General features: G+C 35.2%; 1 protein-coding gene and 1 long non-coding RNA gene across 3 annotated transcripts; one reads left to right on the plus strand and one right to left on the minus strand.

Moving 5' to 3' along the window:
• Positions 1–4,200: 4,200 nt before the first annotated feature.
• On the minus strand, positions 4,201–6,949 carry LOC130051947 (uncharacterized). Of its 2 annotated transcripts, none has more exons than XR_008800228.1 (5): positions 6,847–6,949; positions 6,182–6,280; positions 5,258–5,394; positions 4,856–4,992; positions 4,201–4,615 (listed from the first exon to the last, which is right to left on the minus strand). It is a non-coding gene; the product is annotated as an uncharacterized LOC130051947 (long non-coding RNA). The 2 variants fall into 2 exon arrangements; XR_008800229.1 differs by having other exon boundaries at positions 6,832–6,853.
• A 5,153-nt stretch (positions 6,950–12,102) lies between these two features.
• LOC125680109 (lysophosphatidic acid receptor 3-like) lies at positions 12,103–16,211 on the plus strand. The gene is given in 2 exon segments (XM_056153512.1): positions 12,103–12,473; positions 16,010–16,211. Coding segments are annotated over 2 exon segments (573 nt in total).
• The last annotated feature ends 1,857 nt before the right edge of the window (positions 16,212–18,068 follow it).

Below are 18,068 nucleotides of genomic sequence, written 5' to 3' on the forward strand. Positions count from 1 at the left end.
GCCTGAAGGGCCACCGCCCACCGTCCTTCAATTGGCAGGAGGCGCACTCACGGGTAACGGTGATGAACGAGACCTCTTGGTACCGTGACAAGAGAGAATACCACATATGAAGAGGAAATCAAGTACTTGCGGAGGTCCTCACTCTATCCTGCCTCCCCTGGTGCCATACACAGGGGTAAGCCACAAAACTTGCCCTTGGTACCTCAAGGGTCAAACCGGTCCCTAAGGTAAACAAAGGTGACCCCCACATCCCCCAGTACTGAGGGTGGTGGAATACTCAGAGTTTAGAGCCAGACATAAGTGAACTCCTCAATCGTGGTAATCCCCGAGTTCCGCCAAATGGACTTATCTAAATACAAGTTCACCCGCCAACAACGCGTTATCAGTGTTGATGCTTAACATGTGTCGAATTTCACCAACTGGTGCTTTCTGGAAAAACATACATTTAATATATGTAAAGAACGAGTCATACAACTACCACTCAAATGGGACTAATCTACCTGCTAGTTAGGAAATAGTCACCCCCCCCCCCTTTTGGGATTTAGTAAAGTTTCAAGACCCCCTTGCAAGTCTTGTGAAGCACAGCATTGTCCAAGTCGTTAAAATGGGTGTCGTCGTACCTAAACAACCTTGTCATCAAATGTAATAGTTGTATGTCTAATCACTAACCCCCCCCCCCCCCCCCCTTGCATTTTGAGAAAGCTTCGACCTCACGATTGATGTCTGCAAATAGCATGAACTTTAGAGGTACGTTGGCCTTATGCCAAAAAAAAAAGTAGCAGCACGTCTGACCAAATGATGATCTGGGACCAGTACTTTCAAACGCGGAGAGAAAGGACAAGGGACGTTATTGGCCAAAATTGGCCGCGTTTCAAAAACCGATCACATTTTGCAGGTAGAAAGGTGATAATTTTCTCGTTTCATTCATATATAACATGTACCATTTTCTTGTTGCTTGTATTGAGAATATAACGTTACAATATTGCATTGTTAACTCTGACGCTATCTTCCGACGGTTGCTTTTTCGGAACGACGTCATCGACGTTATAGGATTTACAGTCCCCTGATTCTTCTAGAATATTTTTCTAAAAGTTACAATATTAACTTTTTATATCAAAATACTCATTGATATCAAAGACTTTTGAAAACTGGCATGCTATGGAAAATACATTATTCATTTACATGTAACTTAATCGTGGTCATAGACATTTTGCGGAAGAATCTTGTGTTAATTAGAGTGAGGAAAATAATGCCTGTAAATATATTTGTTAAACGTTGTTGAGTAGAATGCAATCATATTTTCGAAGGTGCTGTTCGATATCCTCCTATTCAAATGAAATATGGACAATAAATTGGCTCTTGAATTTTCTTTTTCCTTTTTTAAACGTTGATTGAGTCGGATAAAATTACTTGTTATGCTATGTACACCAAGGACTATATAACAGGTCTGCTTACATGTGTATGCAATATACATGTTACAGTACATGATACGAATAAAATATATCTGCCTGCTGTGGGTATTTACAAAACATATTGAATAAAGTGTGGTAAATGTACATGTACTAAACGATACAAATTTATGTTGCATGAATGGGATATCATTTTCTTGGGTACAGCAAAACACCTCAAGTAATATATACATTAACTTCAGATGGTATATTTCATATAGCAAATGTATTTAAAATCCCTCACAAAAATGCGTCATGTTTATATCTTTACATTCCCCTAAATGGTCAACAAAGAGTAGTTCCAACTCTCTCTCTCTCTCTCTCTCTCTCTCTCTCTCCATATAGTGTTCATCTTTGATAAATGAAAATTACATCAGTCAGTGGGCATGTCATTGTATGCACCGACATTCAGTCTAAATCTAGAACAGACTCTGAGAAGTTGTTTAAGTACATGTATAAACAATGTAGTATATTTAAATGCTTTTCCCAGGCACTTATTTTCATACGCGAATAAGGAAATATTGAGTGAAACGCCCCCCCCCCCCCCCCCCCCCCCATTCTTGATAGTAGTATTGAATGAGAAAAAAATAGGCTTAAAATTATGAATTGAACCCATGTAGCAAAGAATATCCCCCCTCCCGGCGATTTAAGAATTCGAAGATCAGGCAGAAAGGTTTTTTTTTCATTTCCTAGTTAACTACCAACTTATCTTTCGACTCCACCCCCAATAAATGATGCCACGTGTCTGTTTCCAAGAGACAGTATATGTAACTACAACAGACCTTTTTTAAAAACGAATTTAATAAACATCATGCATCATTTTTCAATGTGCGGGCCAGGCCTATCCAGAACACCTTGACGTGAGAGAGAGAGAGAGAGAGAGAGAGAGAGAGAGAGAGAGAAGCGTCTACATATGTACATAACCTTACGGTTATACTCCAGTTTTCCTAATCATGGAGGGGCATACATCAATACTATTAATATAAACTTTTAATAAAAATCACCACAACACATATATTATATATTTTATAAGATTGATAAAAGTTGAAGTGTCATTAGACTGGTCAAGTTGTTCCCATAGCAAGAAAATGGTCGACATCACCCCCCCCCCTCCCCAAAAGTGGAGGGGCAACCCCTCTTCGATACTACGGTGTTTGAATATTTATATCTATACATGTATATATACACATGTACATCCTGCCCAATTACCTTTGTTATATAAGTGCACCTGTAAATGTGCATCTATTATATATATATATATATATATATATATATATATATATATATATATATGACCCCGTGGGGATCCAGGTTTGAGTAGGTCCTCAGTATAGCCTGGTTCCCGAGGCCTTCCGATGTGCAAGCACGAAGGCCAGGCACTCACTGTCGAATGGATTCTTCCACTGATCAAAATCCAATATGGCGGACTCAATGGTAAGTAATGGGAATGTACGTAAATGAGCGTATCATGGCTTAATTAGCTGTGTCACTTTCGATTTTATGTCATTAATTGCCAGAGACAGACCTTAGGAAATATATAATACTTGGTTTTCCATGTGACACGCTTGTTTGATATAGTCTTATCCCTTTGTTTTCAAGCAAGTAGGTGATTCGTCAACTCGCATATTTTTCACGTGTGTTAAATTAAATCTAACCGTGTCACTTCGTTTTTTCTACTATTGTTGGGTTGCATAGGGTTGCTGGTGAAGATATAGACTGAGTTTTATAGATGACACGCACCAGTTTTCCTATTTCGAACGGGCAATTTCAGATCGAATTTCCTCCACTCATTTTGACTGGTTATCCTTGTAAAGCAGTATAAATATGATTGCAACTGCTAGCTGTTTATGAATCTCCCTTGCATGTTGTAAATAATTGATATTAAGCAAGGCATAACATTTTATCCTAGAAAGATAGAAGTTACACCTACATGCACAAATTGTGTAAACACATACAATGTGAAAATGGACAATAAAGTTTTAATTTGGCCTTATGATTGATTGACTGTATATTGTTTAACGTCCCTCTCGAGAATATTTCACTCATATGGACCCAAGAACTTCCATCCAATGATTTTCAGGACCTATTATGTTGCAATCTTATGCTAGTTCAGTTTTTAATATGTAAGTTTGTCATTATTTGTTTCTCTATTTCTTAAAATTCATTCATATTCAAGGGTCACCATCAATTGCTTGTATTTAGACCTATACTTGATACTTTGGTCTTTTCAGCAGTAAGGGTCAGATCGTTCTTAATTAATTGTGTCACACTTGTGAAACAAGATTTCAGTTTATAAACTTATTCAATGATCACTCTTTGTTCTCTCTTTTCTCACAATATGCAATCAGGTACAGAGGACCTATTCTGACCCAGATAATCACTGGGTTACAAAGACATTTCTTTGAACTAGTTTTAAAGGTATTTCACATACAGAAATGCTAGATTTATTTAAATTTCAGAATATTAGACTTTCTTCTTGAACAAGGAATATATTCAATTCAAATGCTTTATTGATGACTACCAAACATGAGGCATACATTATATATACTTGTGTATTATATATCACACAAACCAGTATCAACTGTACAGAATAATGCAATATTTCTCTCCAAGGCTACCAGTTCTTAATGTATGCCAACATGGTGTAATGGTGCACACTTTCGTATCTGTACGATGGAGGAACAGGTTCGATTCCTGTTGTTGGCTTTCCTTTGAAAGAACTAGTAGAGATCTTCCATTGTTTAAGAATATGACAATATCATAGCATTTAATGTCAAAGACACACACTTGCGCAGAAAACATGTTTACTAATGAAATAGCTAAATTTCATTTACACTAATTAATTGCATAGAAAAGGTTTTTAACAGAAGAGGGTTGTGATCAAGCATTTCTTGTGCAACACATTCCAATCTGAAAGTTAGCAAAATTCCTCATAAGTGTTATCCCCAAGTAACTGAAACATGTCTGTGTTATATATTTCGAAGGTTCTTTAATCTCCACATGAAACAATGCCAAATCTCCTTTTTAAGGTCTTTCTAGTCACGTATTTCTCATGTCATACTGTGGAATGAATTGCTACTCCTCCTACTGCTAGCTAACTTTTTGATCTGAGAACTGACACTCTCAAACTTCCTCCATGAGTCTTGCTCAAAAAGCTCACCTCTGATCTAAAAATTATAAACAATGTCACAAACATCAGTATAATCAGTAAAGATTTGTATCAGGAATAGTAGTAAATACACAATACACATACATCATAAATATTAATTATGTCATAATTTTATCATAGATAAATAATGAAACAAGTCTGTAATTTTTGTAGAAGATGAACAACCAACTGTGAATTTTGAATGTCAATATATTTCCCTTTTCTTCTAAAGTTTTATATTCATGCAGGTTTTACTTACACAAACAAGAGGGAGGGAATGCTGATGTCTGCTTGTATGCATGCCACATTCGTCACTTCCACTCAGAAATTTCTCATTTTCAATAAAGTCATCTGAAGATCTGGCCTCTCCTTTTTAAAAGGATCTCCATGATGCACCTGAAATAAAACAAGGTAGGTCAGTTCATTATATACCAAAAAATCATGCATTTGTCACTATTGTGTTTTATCAATCCAGAAAATGTCAGTATTGAATTTAATCAATTTGGGATTGAATTTCTTCCACTAACAAAGGGAACATATTTTAGAATATGATAAACTTCTTAACTCACCTTTAGATGCCAGAAATAATTGTTTTTATTATTGCTATAAGAGGTGGGAAACTTGAAATAACAGACTGTAACAAATTGATTTAGTTGTTAACCTGTTCTGGAAGTCTGTAATTCTTTATTCAAGTTGGATGTCAATTCCTTCCAATATGAATTAGTGTGGAGGAGGATGGGTCCTTGAATACCCCTTTAGAAATTCTTTCTCCATCTCTTTCCATCTGGAGTCTGTAGACTACATGGTAAAATAAAGAGATCAATCTGGTTATCTTTCTTTTCTTTTTTCCACAAAACTATATTAAGAATCATTAATTTGGTACACAAGTACCACTAGACAAAATTTTCAATACAGTGAGAGGAACATAAATGCAAAACTTTGTTTTGGGGAATGAATGAGGGTTTCTCCAGATGGTGATCTTCTATATTTTTTTCTTTGAAGTTTTAGCAGGTGTGAATTTAGTATCAAATCCAAGCAGTACCAACGAGTTTGTGCAAAAGCATAACAATGAATGTTACTATAGCGCCATATCATGTACTTCAAATTATGTAAAAATTTGTTTTTGTTGTTAGATACAGAATTCCTGGCTACTACATAAGATTTTTAAATTGAAGTGTATGAACTCAGTTCTCTCATAAAGAAGACAAAGAATTTGAGTTACAAACAAATGCAAAATATAATGCTAACACAAATATAGAATACCTCAATGTATAACATTTGGCAATATATAAAAACTGTGGGCCGACCTACAAATACAATTTTGGACAAGCGGGACTGTGAGTCGGAGAGGAATAGTAACTGTTGACAATGAAATTGTTAGTGATCCCCTCTGAAATCTGCAGAATATTCACAGTAAACCAAAGTAACAACAGAAACTTTAAATCAAGCCTATTGGATCAAGCATAAAGTTGGCAGGTCAACATAAGAATTAAATAATTGACACTGTGAGAGACCATGATACTGAATTATAAAATGCATAAATAGCCTTATCTCCTACACAAGCAATATATACATCTTATTATACCTGTTGGCATGGTTTTGCATATTCATGAAGCATTATATATGAGGGTGTTTTTTCACCCACTATCATATGTTTCTTCTTTCCATATGTATGGAAAATTATCTGAAATTAAAACAATTAATATATATAGTGATACACATGTATATAATTTCGAGAATCTGTAAAATTGTACACTTTAAGTCCAATAAAAGCTTAAAACACCTCCATCATCGCACAAAAAAGTAATCGTTTAAACTTCAGCTATAGCCTATATAGTCTTATCAAAGTAAAGCACATCATGAGATCTATATGTAATCAAAAATTGTCCAAAAATGAGTGGAGGAAATTCGATCTGAAATTGCCCGTTCGAAATAGGAAAACTGGTGCGTGTCATCTATAAAACTCAGTCTATATCTTCACCAGCAACCCTATGCAACCCAACAATAGTAGAAAAAACGAAGTGACACGGTTAGATTTAATTTAACACACGTGAAAAATATGCGAGTTGACGAATCACCTACTTGCTTGAAAACAAAGGGATAAGACTATATCAAACAAGCGTGTCACATGGAAAACCAAGTATTATATATTTCCTAAGGTCTGTCTCTGGCAATTAATGACATAAAATCGAAAGTGACACAGCTAATTAAGCCATGATACGCTCATTTACGTACATTCCCATTACTTACCATTGAGTCCGCCATATTGGATTTTGATCAGTGGAAGAATCCATTCGACAGTGAGTGCCTGGCCTTCGTGCTTGCACGTCGGAAGGCCTCGGGAACCAGGCTAGTCCTCAGTACTCCTTGCATGTCGTAAGAGGCGACTAAATGGGGTGGTCTTCGGATGAGACCGCAAAAAAACTGAGGTCCCGTGTCACAGCAGGTGTGGCACGATAAAGATCCCTCCCTGCTCAATGGCCATAAGCGCCGAGCATAGGCCTAAATTGTGCTGCCCTTCACCGGCAGTGGTGAGGTTTCCATGAGTGAAATATTCTCAAGAGGGGCGTTAAGCAATATTCAATCAATCTATATGCGATATAGAGAAAAATCTGCCACAACAATGGTCGAAGTTTCAAATCGATCACAGGTTTTCGACGTTTTAAAGAAACCACATCTCGCTGGAAGATATAAATAATGATTTGCTGTTAATTTATTTTTAATTTAAACCGTTTTAAGAACCTTTGGAATCAATATCCAATTACTAATGTAGTAACATCTAATTTCAACATGCATCATATATATACATGCATGCCGCGGCATGTACGTTAAAATTGATGTAAGAAAACTGCTTTAAAGAAAAACCCGCACAAACACGTCAATATTATTAGCAACAAGTTTTATGCATTATATTTGATATATTTGTATCAAAGATAGTTTAAAAAGCGAAAAAAGTAACAGACATCCCAACTATCTAGCTCTTGAGATGTAACGTATTTTTTGCCGAAAATGAACGAATTTTGGTCCGATTTTTGTAAAAAGAAAATAAATTCAAGTTATTACAGGTCTATGCGTGTCTTTGATTATATTTTTTTTTAAATTCAATTTATTCTTAAATAATCTTATTTTGAAAAGACATGTTCCCGTGACCTTTGAAAACGAAAGTAGAATAATTTCCATTCATCATGCGGTGGATTTTTGATCCGCCTCCGTGACTCGAAAGGCAGACATCTGCATTTATTAGGTGCAGATATTTATGGCAAACCAGGTAAAGCATTAATTGTTTGACAGGACATACATGTATTTATTAAATCGCAGAGTAAGTAAAAGTTTATGAGGTTAAATGATGGAACAGTTTGCTTCAGTTCTATAACATGCAAAATATTGACTTTGCGTAACGAAAACGGCCGATTTACGTATTCATTCTTTTTTAAAATTCATATTGTTTGCAGCCAACAACCGACACCATATTGATAATGAAAGAAGAATATTAATGGATAATTAAACATGCAAAATATAAATCTGGTTGTTGCATGCAAAAGTTTTTTTTTCTTTAGTTCTATAACATGCAAAATATTGACTTTGCGTATCAAAAACAGCCGATTTCGCATTCATTCTTTTTTAAAAATTCATATTGTTTGCAGCCAACAACCGACACCATATTGATAATGAAAGAAGAATATTAATGGATAATCAAACATGCAAAATATAAATCTGGTTGTTGCATGCAAAAGTATTATTATTTTTCAGTTCTATAACATGCAAAATATTGACTTTGCGTATCAAAAATAGCCGATTTCGCATTCATTCTTTTTTAAAATTCATATTGTTTGCAGCCAACAACCGACACCATATTGATAATGAAAGAAGAATATTAATGGATAATTAAACATGCAAAATATAAATCTGGTTGTTGCATGCAAAAGTATTTGTTTTTGCTAAAGTTTATTCATAATTTATTTCAAATCAACAGATTCCGCTAAACAGCTCAACTTTAGCGTATATTCATGACGTCATAATAAAATATTACGTCATTTTCATGCAAGTGGGATTAGAAGAACATCCTAGTTGTGTAAATGAAAAGAATAATTAAGCATAGTATGAAAGTTGAAAAAATGAAAAAAATCTCGGCGGTATATAGCCAATAACGTCCCTTGTCCTTTAATTGATGAAATAAGTCCAACCTTGGTAGAATCCACAGATATTATAATCCCAAGTATACATCAAATACTTAGGTGTTGGGTTAGCTCCATTTACATAAAACAAGCATCGAACTGTTCCTATTTCATGCCTCTGACCCCAAACCAAAATATCCGAAAATTGTTATGGAGCGTAAGATGCATCCGTCCGGGACTACTGGACAATGAACAATGGAGGATCCCATTATCCAGACTACTGACTACTGTTGGATTTTCTGCAAATCTGGTATAATTTGTTAGTATGGTGCATAAACGACATGACACACCTACATCATACAGGCATGTAAAATCTAATTGTGTGATATCAAGAAAATCTAATGTAAGGAGTGTAAGCCCATGACTTCCATCTGCCCCATTGTTTGATTACTACATCTGGGATACCCCTCATCACTGCCTCTATTGCTGCCCCAATTCGCAAAATGCGTGTCCTATATATATTGCCCCTTGTTTATATTGCAGAATTGGAAGGTGGTGGTGAATTAGCTGTAAACTGATATTACGTTAGGGGATTCCATCGAAGTGGAGTGACTAATAGTAATTGCTGAAATAGTGTTTCTTACCGCTGAGAATTTGGACGATGAAATGACCGGACCCCCCACCCCCGTTTCTCGTAAAACCTAGGTTGTCAACTGGCCGAATTGATCAGTTCCGAACTGACGGATTGTTAGTACTTGCATGTTGAATAGATAGACTTGGTGCTACGTTGATGTACATAACTCACAACTCATAATCAATAACTCCCCAGGATGAAGCAGGGTGGCGCTCTTTCCTGAGGCGGTATTGTTCGTCGTAACTAGCCCACCCTGAATGACCTACTCTGCTGGCAGCTAATCGTATGTTGTGCATGTATCTTAGCATCTCTTGGGTTTTGTCGTGTATCTAACTATACACAGTGCGGATTAAACCGATTCATAGACGTATTCACTACAAACACCATTCAAGGTTCATCACTGTATTTTACTACCGGAAACATGTGTATTCACAATATATGGGAGACAACTAGTAATGACATTAGATTTCAACAAGTCATAGAGTTATCTTTCTTTTACTAATATACTATCAAAGTCTATAACATTCTAACTTGCATATATACTACAGGTTTTGTCTGGAAATTTCTCCAGATTGACGACACGTAAATGGTAAATGCTGTAGACCAAGCTTGTATGTTATATATGAGTTGACAATTTTTTATCACTATTTCGCCTGTACGTAGGTCCCGAGCCTGTTTTAACAGCAATGCAATGTCGATATAACGGCCCGCCCAAATTTTCTCGCGAATGGACTGAGGCACGTGAATGCCTATAGGGTCACACATGCTTGTATCTACTGGTGGGCGACTAACTTGAACCTGCTCCTCTAGAGCGAGACCTCCAACACATGATTGACTCATCTCAAAACCTACGTCCAGCTGATTTCTGATATCAAAACTAGTACATGTATCTGTAATGAGGAGTACAATCTCCTTTGCCTATCAAAGTCTACTCTCGTACCTCTGTCCGGTGTATTGGTTGTAGCCTCGATCTGGGCATTTCCATATGCGTTGTTGACCGCCTACAAAAGGGGGGGGGGGGGTGTAAATTCGATCAACGCCTGCGACTCCTGAACCATAACCGAAGACCACGCATTGTCGGTCATCCTGTCCGTAGAACTACCCAGTCCTGTGCTTTCTTTCCGAGTCTGAGCAAGCTGAGTGCGAGGAAACGACTGGCTGCTTACCATCTCTACCCGATTCCTAATATTACCGAACCTCCGCCTTTTTGGTCGCTTGTTTACGCTCGTTGCAGTAGGTGTAGCCCGCCGTTTTCCGTTTTTTGGCTGCATGTTGCTCGATGGTGATGGATTGACAAAATTTAAATTCTTAAAATTCTCGGATGTCCTTTCTGCACAAGCGTTTGAAATTTAAAATCGGAAATCAGGTATATTCCAGGCTTGAAACAGTCATACAATGCGCTTAGTATTCATAGTCTTACAAACGCTCAAAGTTAACAAGGCTGCAAGAGTTACCGCGCCTATCCAGTAATTAAATGCATTTATCGAAGACAATTTTTGATAAATGCCATTAATTATTTTAGTGTCCAGTCATGCAGTTCAAACTTTTCCAGACTTTCAATTGTAAGTAAAATCAAATTATTAAACCTGAGACAAGGGGTTCCAATTAGGAATACCATCAACAATTAACTACACGAAAAGGGTAAAAGAATACCGTTAATCATACACATGGACGAAGACCAAGTAAATGCGTTGAACCTGGCCAAAGAGATCATCATTTCATTATAACTGGCGAAGCCGATTGTGGAAAAAACATGCACACATATGATTAAAAAAAACCTAGCATTTCACGGTTTGGTAGGTGATTTTTCATGAAAATCCAAAAGAACCATAAAAGCAAAATTTACAATGTTCCACATTCTAACTATATATATTATTGGTTAACATTCATCTTTCAAAAGGTGTGAATCAATAAAAACAAAATATTTCATCAACCTCCTTTCATGAACGATGAAGATAACGAACAGTGACTAATCTCATAACTCCTATAAAGGTGAAGATAACGAACAGTGATCAATCTCATAGCTCCTATAAGCAATACAAAATAGAGAGTTGGACCGCTGGATATACCACAGGTGGGATCAGGGGCCTAGGAGTAAGCATTGATACACCTTTTCTCTTCAGTAATTTACACGTACTACGCCTTCTTGTGTATTGAGACAAACCATCACTCAGTGCGTCATCTACTACCAAGGTATAAATTCAAATCAGTTAGTTTTAATTTTCTCTTTCGGTTCTTACCAGAAATTAGTTTTTATCTTTGAATAACTGTCTAAGTTGTCATTCCTTTTTACTAAAGTCAGCATTTACCAAAGTTGAATCTAACGAGTTGAAACTTGCTAGAATTCTAGAACAGGAACAGAAATATTCTGAGCATGAATGATACCGAAGAAAACACTATCCTGGGCTCATCTTCATCGCCCAGCAAAGGCATTCCTACTATTCTCATTGCCTTCACTACAGATGCTCGTTTTCGTGGTAGCCTGCACGGGAAATGGAATTGTTGCTGCAGTCTTTGTTCGCCATATCAAACCAATGTCTGCAACAACGAAGTTTATTCTTTGTCTCGCCGTAGCCGATTTCTGCGTGGGGCTATCATCCACGCTCGTACGTTCGCAATTTGTCAAAAAATGTGTACACTTGTTTATTGCTATATCAAGTTGTCTTCATGATGACTTTGGCCTCCCAACTCGCTGCTGGCTTCACAACTCTTGATCGATACATAGCTATTTGTCATAACGCGTACTACAGCCGTATTATGAGACCTTCAGTTGTAAATTGCATGATTGTGTTTTTATGGACTTTTTCCTTCACTCTTGCTGGACTACCCTTTATCTACTTTAACAATTGGGATCAAGGCATTAGATGCAGCTTCGGCTACCTCTTGCATGACTGGATTTATCTGGTATCTGGTATGATAAAATATTCATGCATGGCTTTCTCGGTCTTTTTGTATGGTATGATATTAAAAACAGCTCGAAAAGTATATGCGAAATCTTTGAAGAAAGCCTCGGAGGATCCCAACAACCAACGTAACAGAAAGATAATAAAGAATATCCGTTCAGCTATGGGATACGTCACCTTGGCGCTGGTTCTCAGCTGAAGTTCGTATGAAGTGTATCGGGTGAGGTAAGCAATGTGACAATCATTCAATCGCACGCTGATATTATTACATGAGTTTGTCAATATTCCATCCAAAGTACTATGACCGAAAAGGAAAAACGATCTTCATTTGTAGGAATTTTGTTAAACAAAAAAGTAATTAATCATGAAGCTCACCCGGCGTATTCCTGCAGTGAAGCGTACATCCTATTTCTAAGATCAACAGTTTTTCTAATTGATTTAGAACCACAACCACACATAAAAGTTGATATGTAAGAATGATTGCTAAACTCTACTGACATGTTTGTCAAGATATCACAAGTACATGTAAGTCACAAAGTAAGATATTACACTAAAGTCACAATGTAACATATTACATATAAGTCACAGTGTAAAATATCACGTGTACGTCACAATGTAAGATATCACATGTAAGTCACAATGTAAGATATCACATGTAAGTCATAATGTAAGATATTACACGTAAGTCACAATGTAAGATATTACATGTAAGTCATAATGTAAGATATTACACGTAAGTCACAATGTAAGATATTACATGTAAGTCACAATCTAAGATATTACATGTAAGTGACAATGTAAGATATCACATGTAAGTCATAATGTAAGATATTACACTAAAGTCACAATGTAACATATTACATATAAGTCACAGTGTAAAATATCACGTGTACGTCACAATGTAAGATATCACATGTAAGTCACAATGTAAGATATCACATGTAAGTCATAATGTAAGATATTACACGTAAGTCACAATGAAAGATATCACATGTAAGTCATAATGTAAGATATTACACGTAAGTCACAATGTAAGATATTACATGTAAGTCACAATGTAAGATATTACACGTAAGTCACAATGTAAGATACTACACGTAAGTCACAATGTAAGACATTACATGTAAGGTACAGTGTAAGATAACACATGTAAGTCACAATCTAAGATATTACATGTAAGTGACAATGTAAGATATTATATCTAAGTGAAATGTAAGATATTACATGTAAGTCACAATGTAAGATATTACATGTAAGTCATAATGTAAGATATTACACGTAAGTCACAATGTAAGATATTACATGTAAGTCACAATCTAAGATATTACATGTAAGTGACAATGTAAGATATCACATGTAAGTCATAATGTAAGATATTACACTAAAGTCACAATGTAACATATTACATATAAGTCACAGTGTAAAATATCACGTGTACGTCACAATGTAAGATATCACATGTAAGTCACAATGTAAGATATCACATGTAAGTCATAATGTAAGATATTACACGTAAGTCACAATGTAAGATATCACATGTAAGTCATAATGTAAGATATTACACGTAAGTCACAATGTAAGATATTACATGTAAGTCACAATGTAAGATATTACACGTAAGTCACAATGTAAGATACTACACGTAAGTCACAATGTAAGACATTACATGTAAGGTACAGTGTAAGATAACACATGTAAGTCACAATCTAAGATATTACATGTAAGTGACAATGTAAGATATTATATCTAAGTGACAATGTAAGATATTACATGTAAGTCACAATGTAAGATATTAAATGCAAGTCACTATGTAAGATATTACATGTAAGTCACAATGTAAGATATTACATGTAAGTCACAATGTAAGGTATTACATGTATATCACAATGTAAGATATCAGATGTAGGTCACAATGTAAGATATTACATGTAAGTCACAATGTAAGATATTACATGCAAGTCACTATGTAAGATATTACATGTAAGTCACAATGTAAGATATTACATGTAAGTCACAATGTAAGATATTACATGCAAGTCACTATGTAAGATATTACATGTAAGTCACAATGTAAGATATTACATGTAAGGTACAGTGTAAGATAACACATGTAAATCACAATCTAAGATATTACATGTAAGTGACAATGTAAGATATTATATCTAAGTGACAATGTAAGATATTACATGTAAGTCACAATGTAAGATATTAAATGCAAGTCACTATGTAAGATATTACATGTAAGTCACAATGTAAGATATTACATGTAAGTCACAATGTAAGGTATTACATGTATATCACAATGTAAGATATCAGATGTAGGTCACAATGTAAGATATTACATGTAAGTCACAATGTAAGATATTACATGTAAGTCACAATGTAAGATATTACATGTAAGTCACAATGTAAGATATTACATGCAAGTCACTATGTAAGATATTACATGTAAGTCACAATGTAAGATATTACATGTAAGTCACAATGTAAGATATCACATGTATATCACAATGTAAGATATTACATGTAAGTCGCAATATAAGATATTACATGTAAGTCACAATGTAAGATATTACATGTAAGTCACAATGTAAGATATTACATGTAAGTCACAATGTAAATGTAAGATATTACATGTAAGTCACAATGTAAAATATCACATGCAAGTCACAATGTAAGATATTACATTTAAGTCACAGGGTAAGATATCACATGTAAGGCACTTTGTACATAACATGTAAGTCACAATGTAAGATATTACATGTAAGTCACAATGTAAGATATTACATGTATATCACAATGTAAGATATCAGATGTAGGTCACAATATAAGATATTACATGTAAGTCACAATGTAAGATATTACATGTAAGTCACAATGTAAGATATTACATGTAAGTCACAATCTAAGATATTACATGCAAGTCACAATGCAATATATTACATGCAAGTCACAATGTAAGATATTACATGTATGTCCCAATGTAAGATATCACATGTAAGTCACTATGTAAGATATCACATGTAAGGCACTATGTAAACAATTGTAAAATTTAAATAGCTTTGTTCTCACACGTACATTTAAAATAATGTATTTGAAAATCCTAACCATTGCAAAAAATAAAACATTACTGTTGCTGCTGAAATGCACTATTATACATACCAATCAAGCAAACACACAAAAATCAATGCACCCTGACATTTCATACGTTATCTGTTTGATAGGCAGTTTCAGCTTTTCAAGGAAAATCTTTTGATTCTATTTCTAATGAACATTAATTTCTGTCATGCATATCATGACCATTTACAATATAAGTTTGTAAGTTGACAAAAGACAATACAAAACAAGGGCACTATTTGCCCACCAAAATACACAATCGTACTTGTGTTTAAAAAATAAGTGTATTTTGTTGCGAAAACTACGATGCATATCAGATATTAAGAGTTCTGAATTGGGACAAATGTTTTGAAACGGTAATGGATGTGGTCTCTTCTGAATTAAAATAAGTGGAGTTTCTTTCTTTAAAGCTTTAAAATTTTCAGTTTTACGGCGACCCCAAAAAGAGGTCGTTAGTACGCATAGTTCGTTTAAAATTTAATATAGAATCCCTACTTATTAACTGATGATAAGATTATTATTTATTAACGTTAATTTAAAACTCTTCCCATCAAATATCTACGAAGGTACCAATGTATATCGTACAACTTTAATCGACACTTACAGTGTATTAGTCTGCTGTGTACATTATCTCTATTGTATAGGTATGGTCTCGATATGACTACCGATTTGACCTTCAATCTACACAGATGGCTTGTATTTCTGGGCATCTTTAACAGTGTTGTGAATCCTTTCATCTACGCCTACCAACGAAAAGACTTCAGGAAAGGGTGCCAGAAATTGTTTGGTTGCTACAGAAACAAGAGACCATCATGTTCCAACACAGGAGAGCTGAGTCATTATTAACAATTGAATATAAGTCCGTGTTCTGTGCTCGGATTAGGGTTTGTATATAACATTGACTATTTTTGAGACTAACATCCGGAAATTGGGATGAATATACACCAACATTTGGGTTTGGACAAGTGAAACACGTGATCAAATAGCTGGGGTTAAGTTCTGGCCATGAAAATAGTAATCATTATGTAATTACAATGTAGTGCAAACAAAATAATCTAGTAAAACATGCGTTGACAATTGAGTCACGCAAATTCATGAATTTTTGTATTTTATACAAAATGCCTAATGGGAAAAGTAGTGAATATATAAAGGTATTTCTGGAAATGCTACGTCAAGAAAAAGTATTGTTTATGATAATTTTGTGAATTGTATGTTTGATATATCATTTGAAACACGATACACATTTTATGATGTATTTAGTAATTGAAGAAAGATTGACGATATTAATTACTCGGGTTTTCTTATTGCTGATGATTATGACTATTGATCGTATGAAAATTGACATTTTACCATTATCTACAATAGAAAATCATTTCAAGGTAATTTCTCTGTCATGATATCCGGAAGTTCCAATGTCCACTGGTTTAAGCACCTTCGTGCAGGTTTCGTCTCTTCCGGATATATCTATATGTCCGGATACGGACATATCTATATGTTCGGATATATCTGGAAAAATCTAAACGAAAATTTTGATATAGTTTTGATACATATCTTAATACAATTTCATCACAAATAAACGCTCAGAAGTGTACTTTGCGATCCTAATTGTTTCTCGTCAGGTTATTTGATTGTGCATCTGTAAATTTCATCTTTGTCTTTTATCTAATATTTCCCCAGTGTTGACCTGCATTAATATCATATATACACTTGCAATGTATGTTTTACCATATTCAAAAATATCTAACCATTCGTATCCACGAATTATGTGACCGGTCAACTGGGGATGCTTACTCCTCCTAGACACTTGGGCCTATTACCGGTTGGGGATGCTTACTCCTCCTAGGCACCTGGGCCTATTGCCGGTTTTTCCATGGGGTCCGTGCTTCCCATACTCCTAAGTGAATATTCTTTATAGGATTAATCAGTGTTCGTTATCTTCAAATTTTGTTGTATCATATATATTCTTTTAATTACTGATGAAACCTACAATTTTCGTGTAACATTATGAACTAAGAAATAACTTGTAGTGGATCCATTCTGTTATACATGTAGTGGCATGCTATTTCTATACTATTAAACGTATACATGGTATGTTATCGTGACTTGTTTTTTTTTTATTTAAGATAGTGTGGAAATGTGTATTTGATAATTGTGCAAGTCACATTATGCACTTGTCTGTTGCATAGGAATTCAGTTGGGTTGGTCAATGGTTTACCTTGACCCAAACGGTCTACGGGGTGAACTTGATGGACCACGAGATGTTTTGTTTTGTCTGTATGCTTGTTTTACAAGTTTTCCTTAATATAGAAACCAGATGTACATGTGGGTAAAGTGGAAGAAATTTAGAATTATTCCTGGAACTCAGAGCCGTAGCAGTGAATGTTCATTATCTTGCCAATGCCTTCGGCGACAAGTAACCTCATTTTTTTTGGTATCATCTGAAAGGACCGCGACTCCCACCTCCAGATGCAAAGCGAAATAATAGTCCTACCTGTTTTAATATCTTAGCAGGATACACGCAACCAGCTGCACCATTACCACCGGTAAATATGTTCATCTTACTCTGAATTGGGGATTAAATCCCAAAGTGGAAAACAAAATCCAGTGTGCGTACCTTAAAAGTATTTTTAAATGCACCAGGAAGCCTGATAAGAGAGTGTTTGCAAACTGGGATAGAGGCACTTCGTCCTCCAAGAAAATTTC

The sequence above is a fragment of the Ostrea edulis genome, chromosome 2, assembly GCF_947568905.1.
Source record: "Ostrea edulis chromosome 2, xbOstEdul1.1, whole genome shotgun sequence".
Lineage (NCBI taxonomy): Eukaryota > Metazoa > Mollusca > Bivalvia > Ostreida > Ostreidae > Ostrea > Ostrea edulis.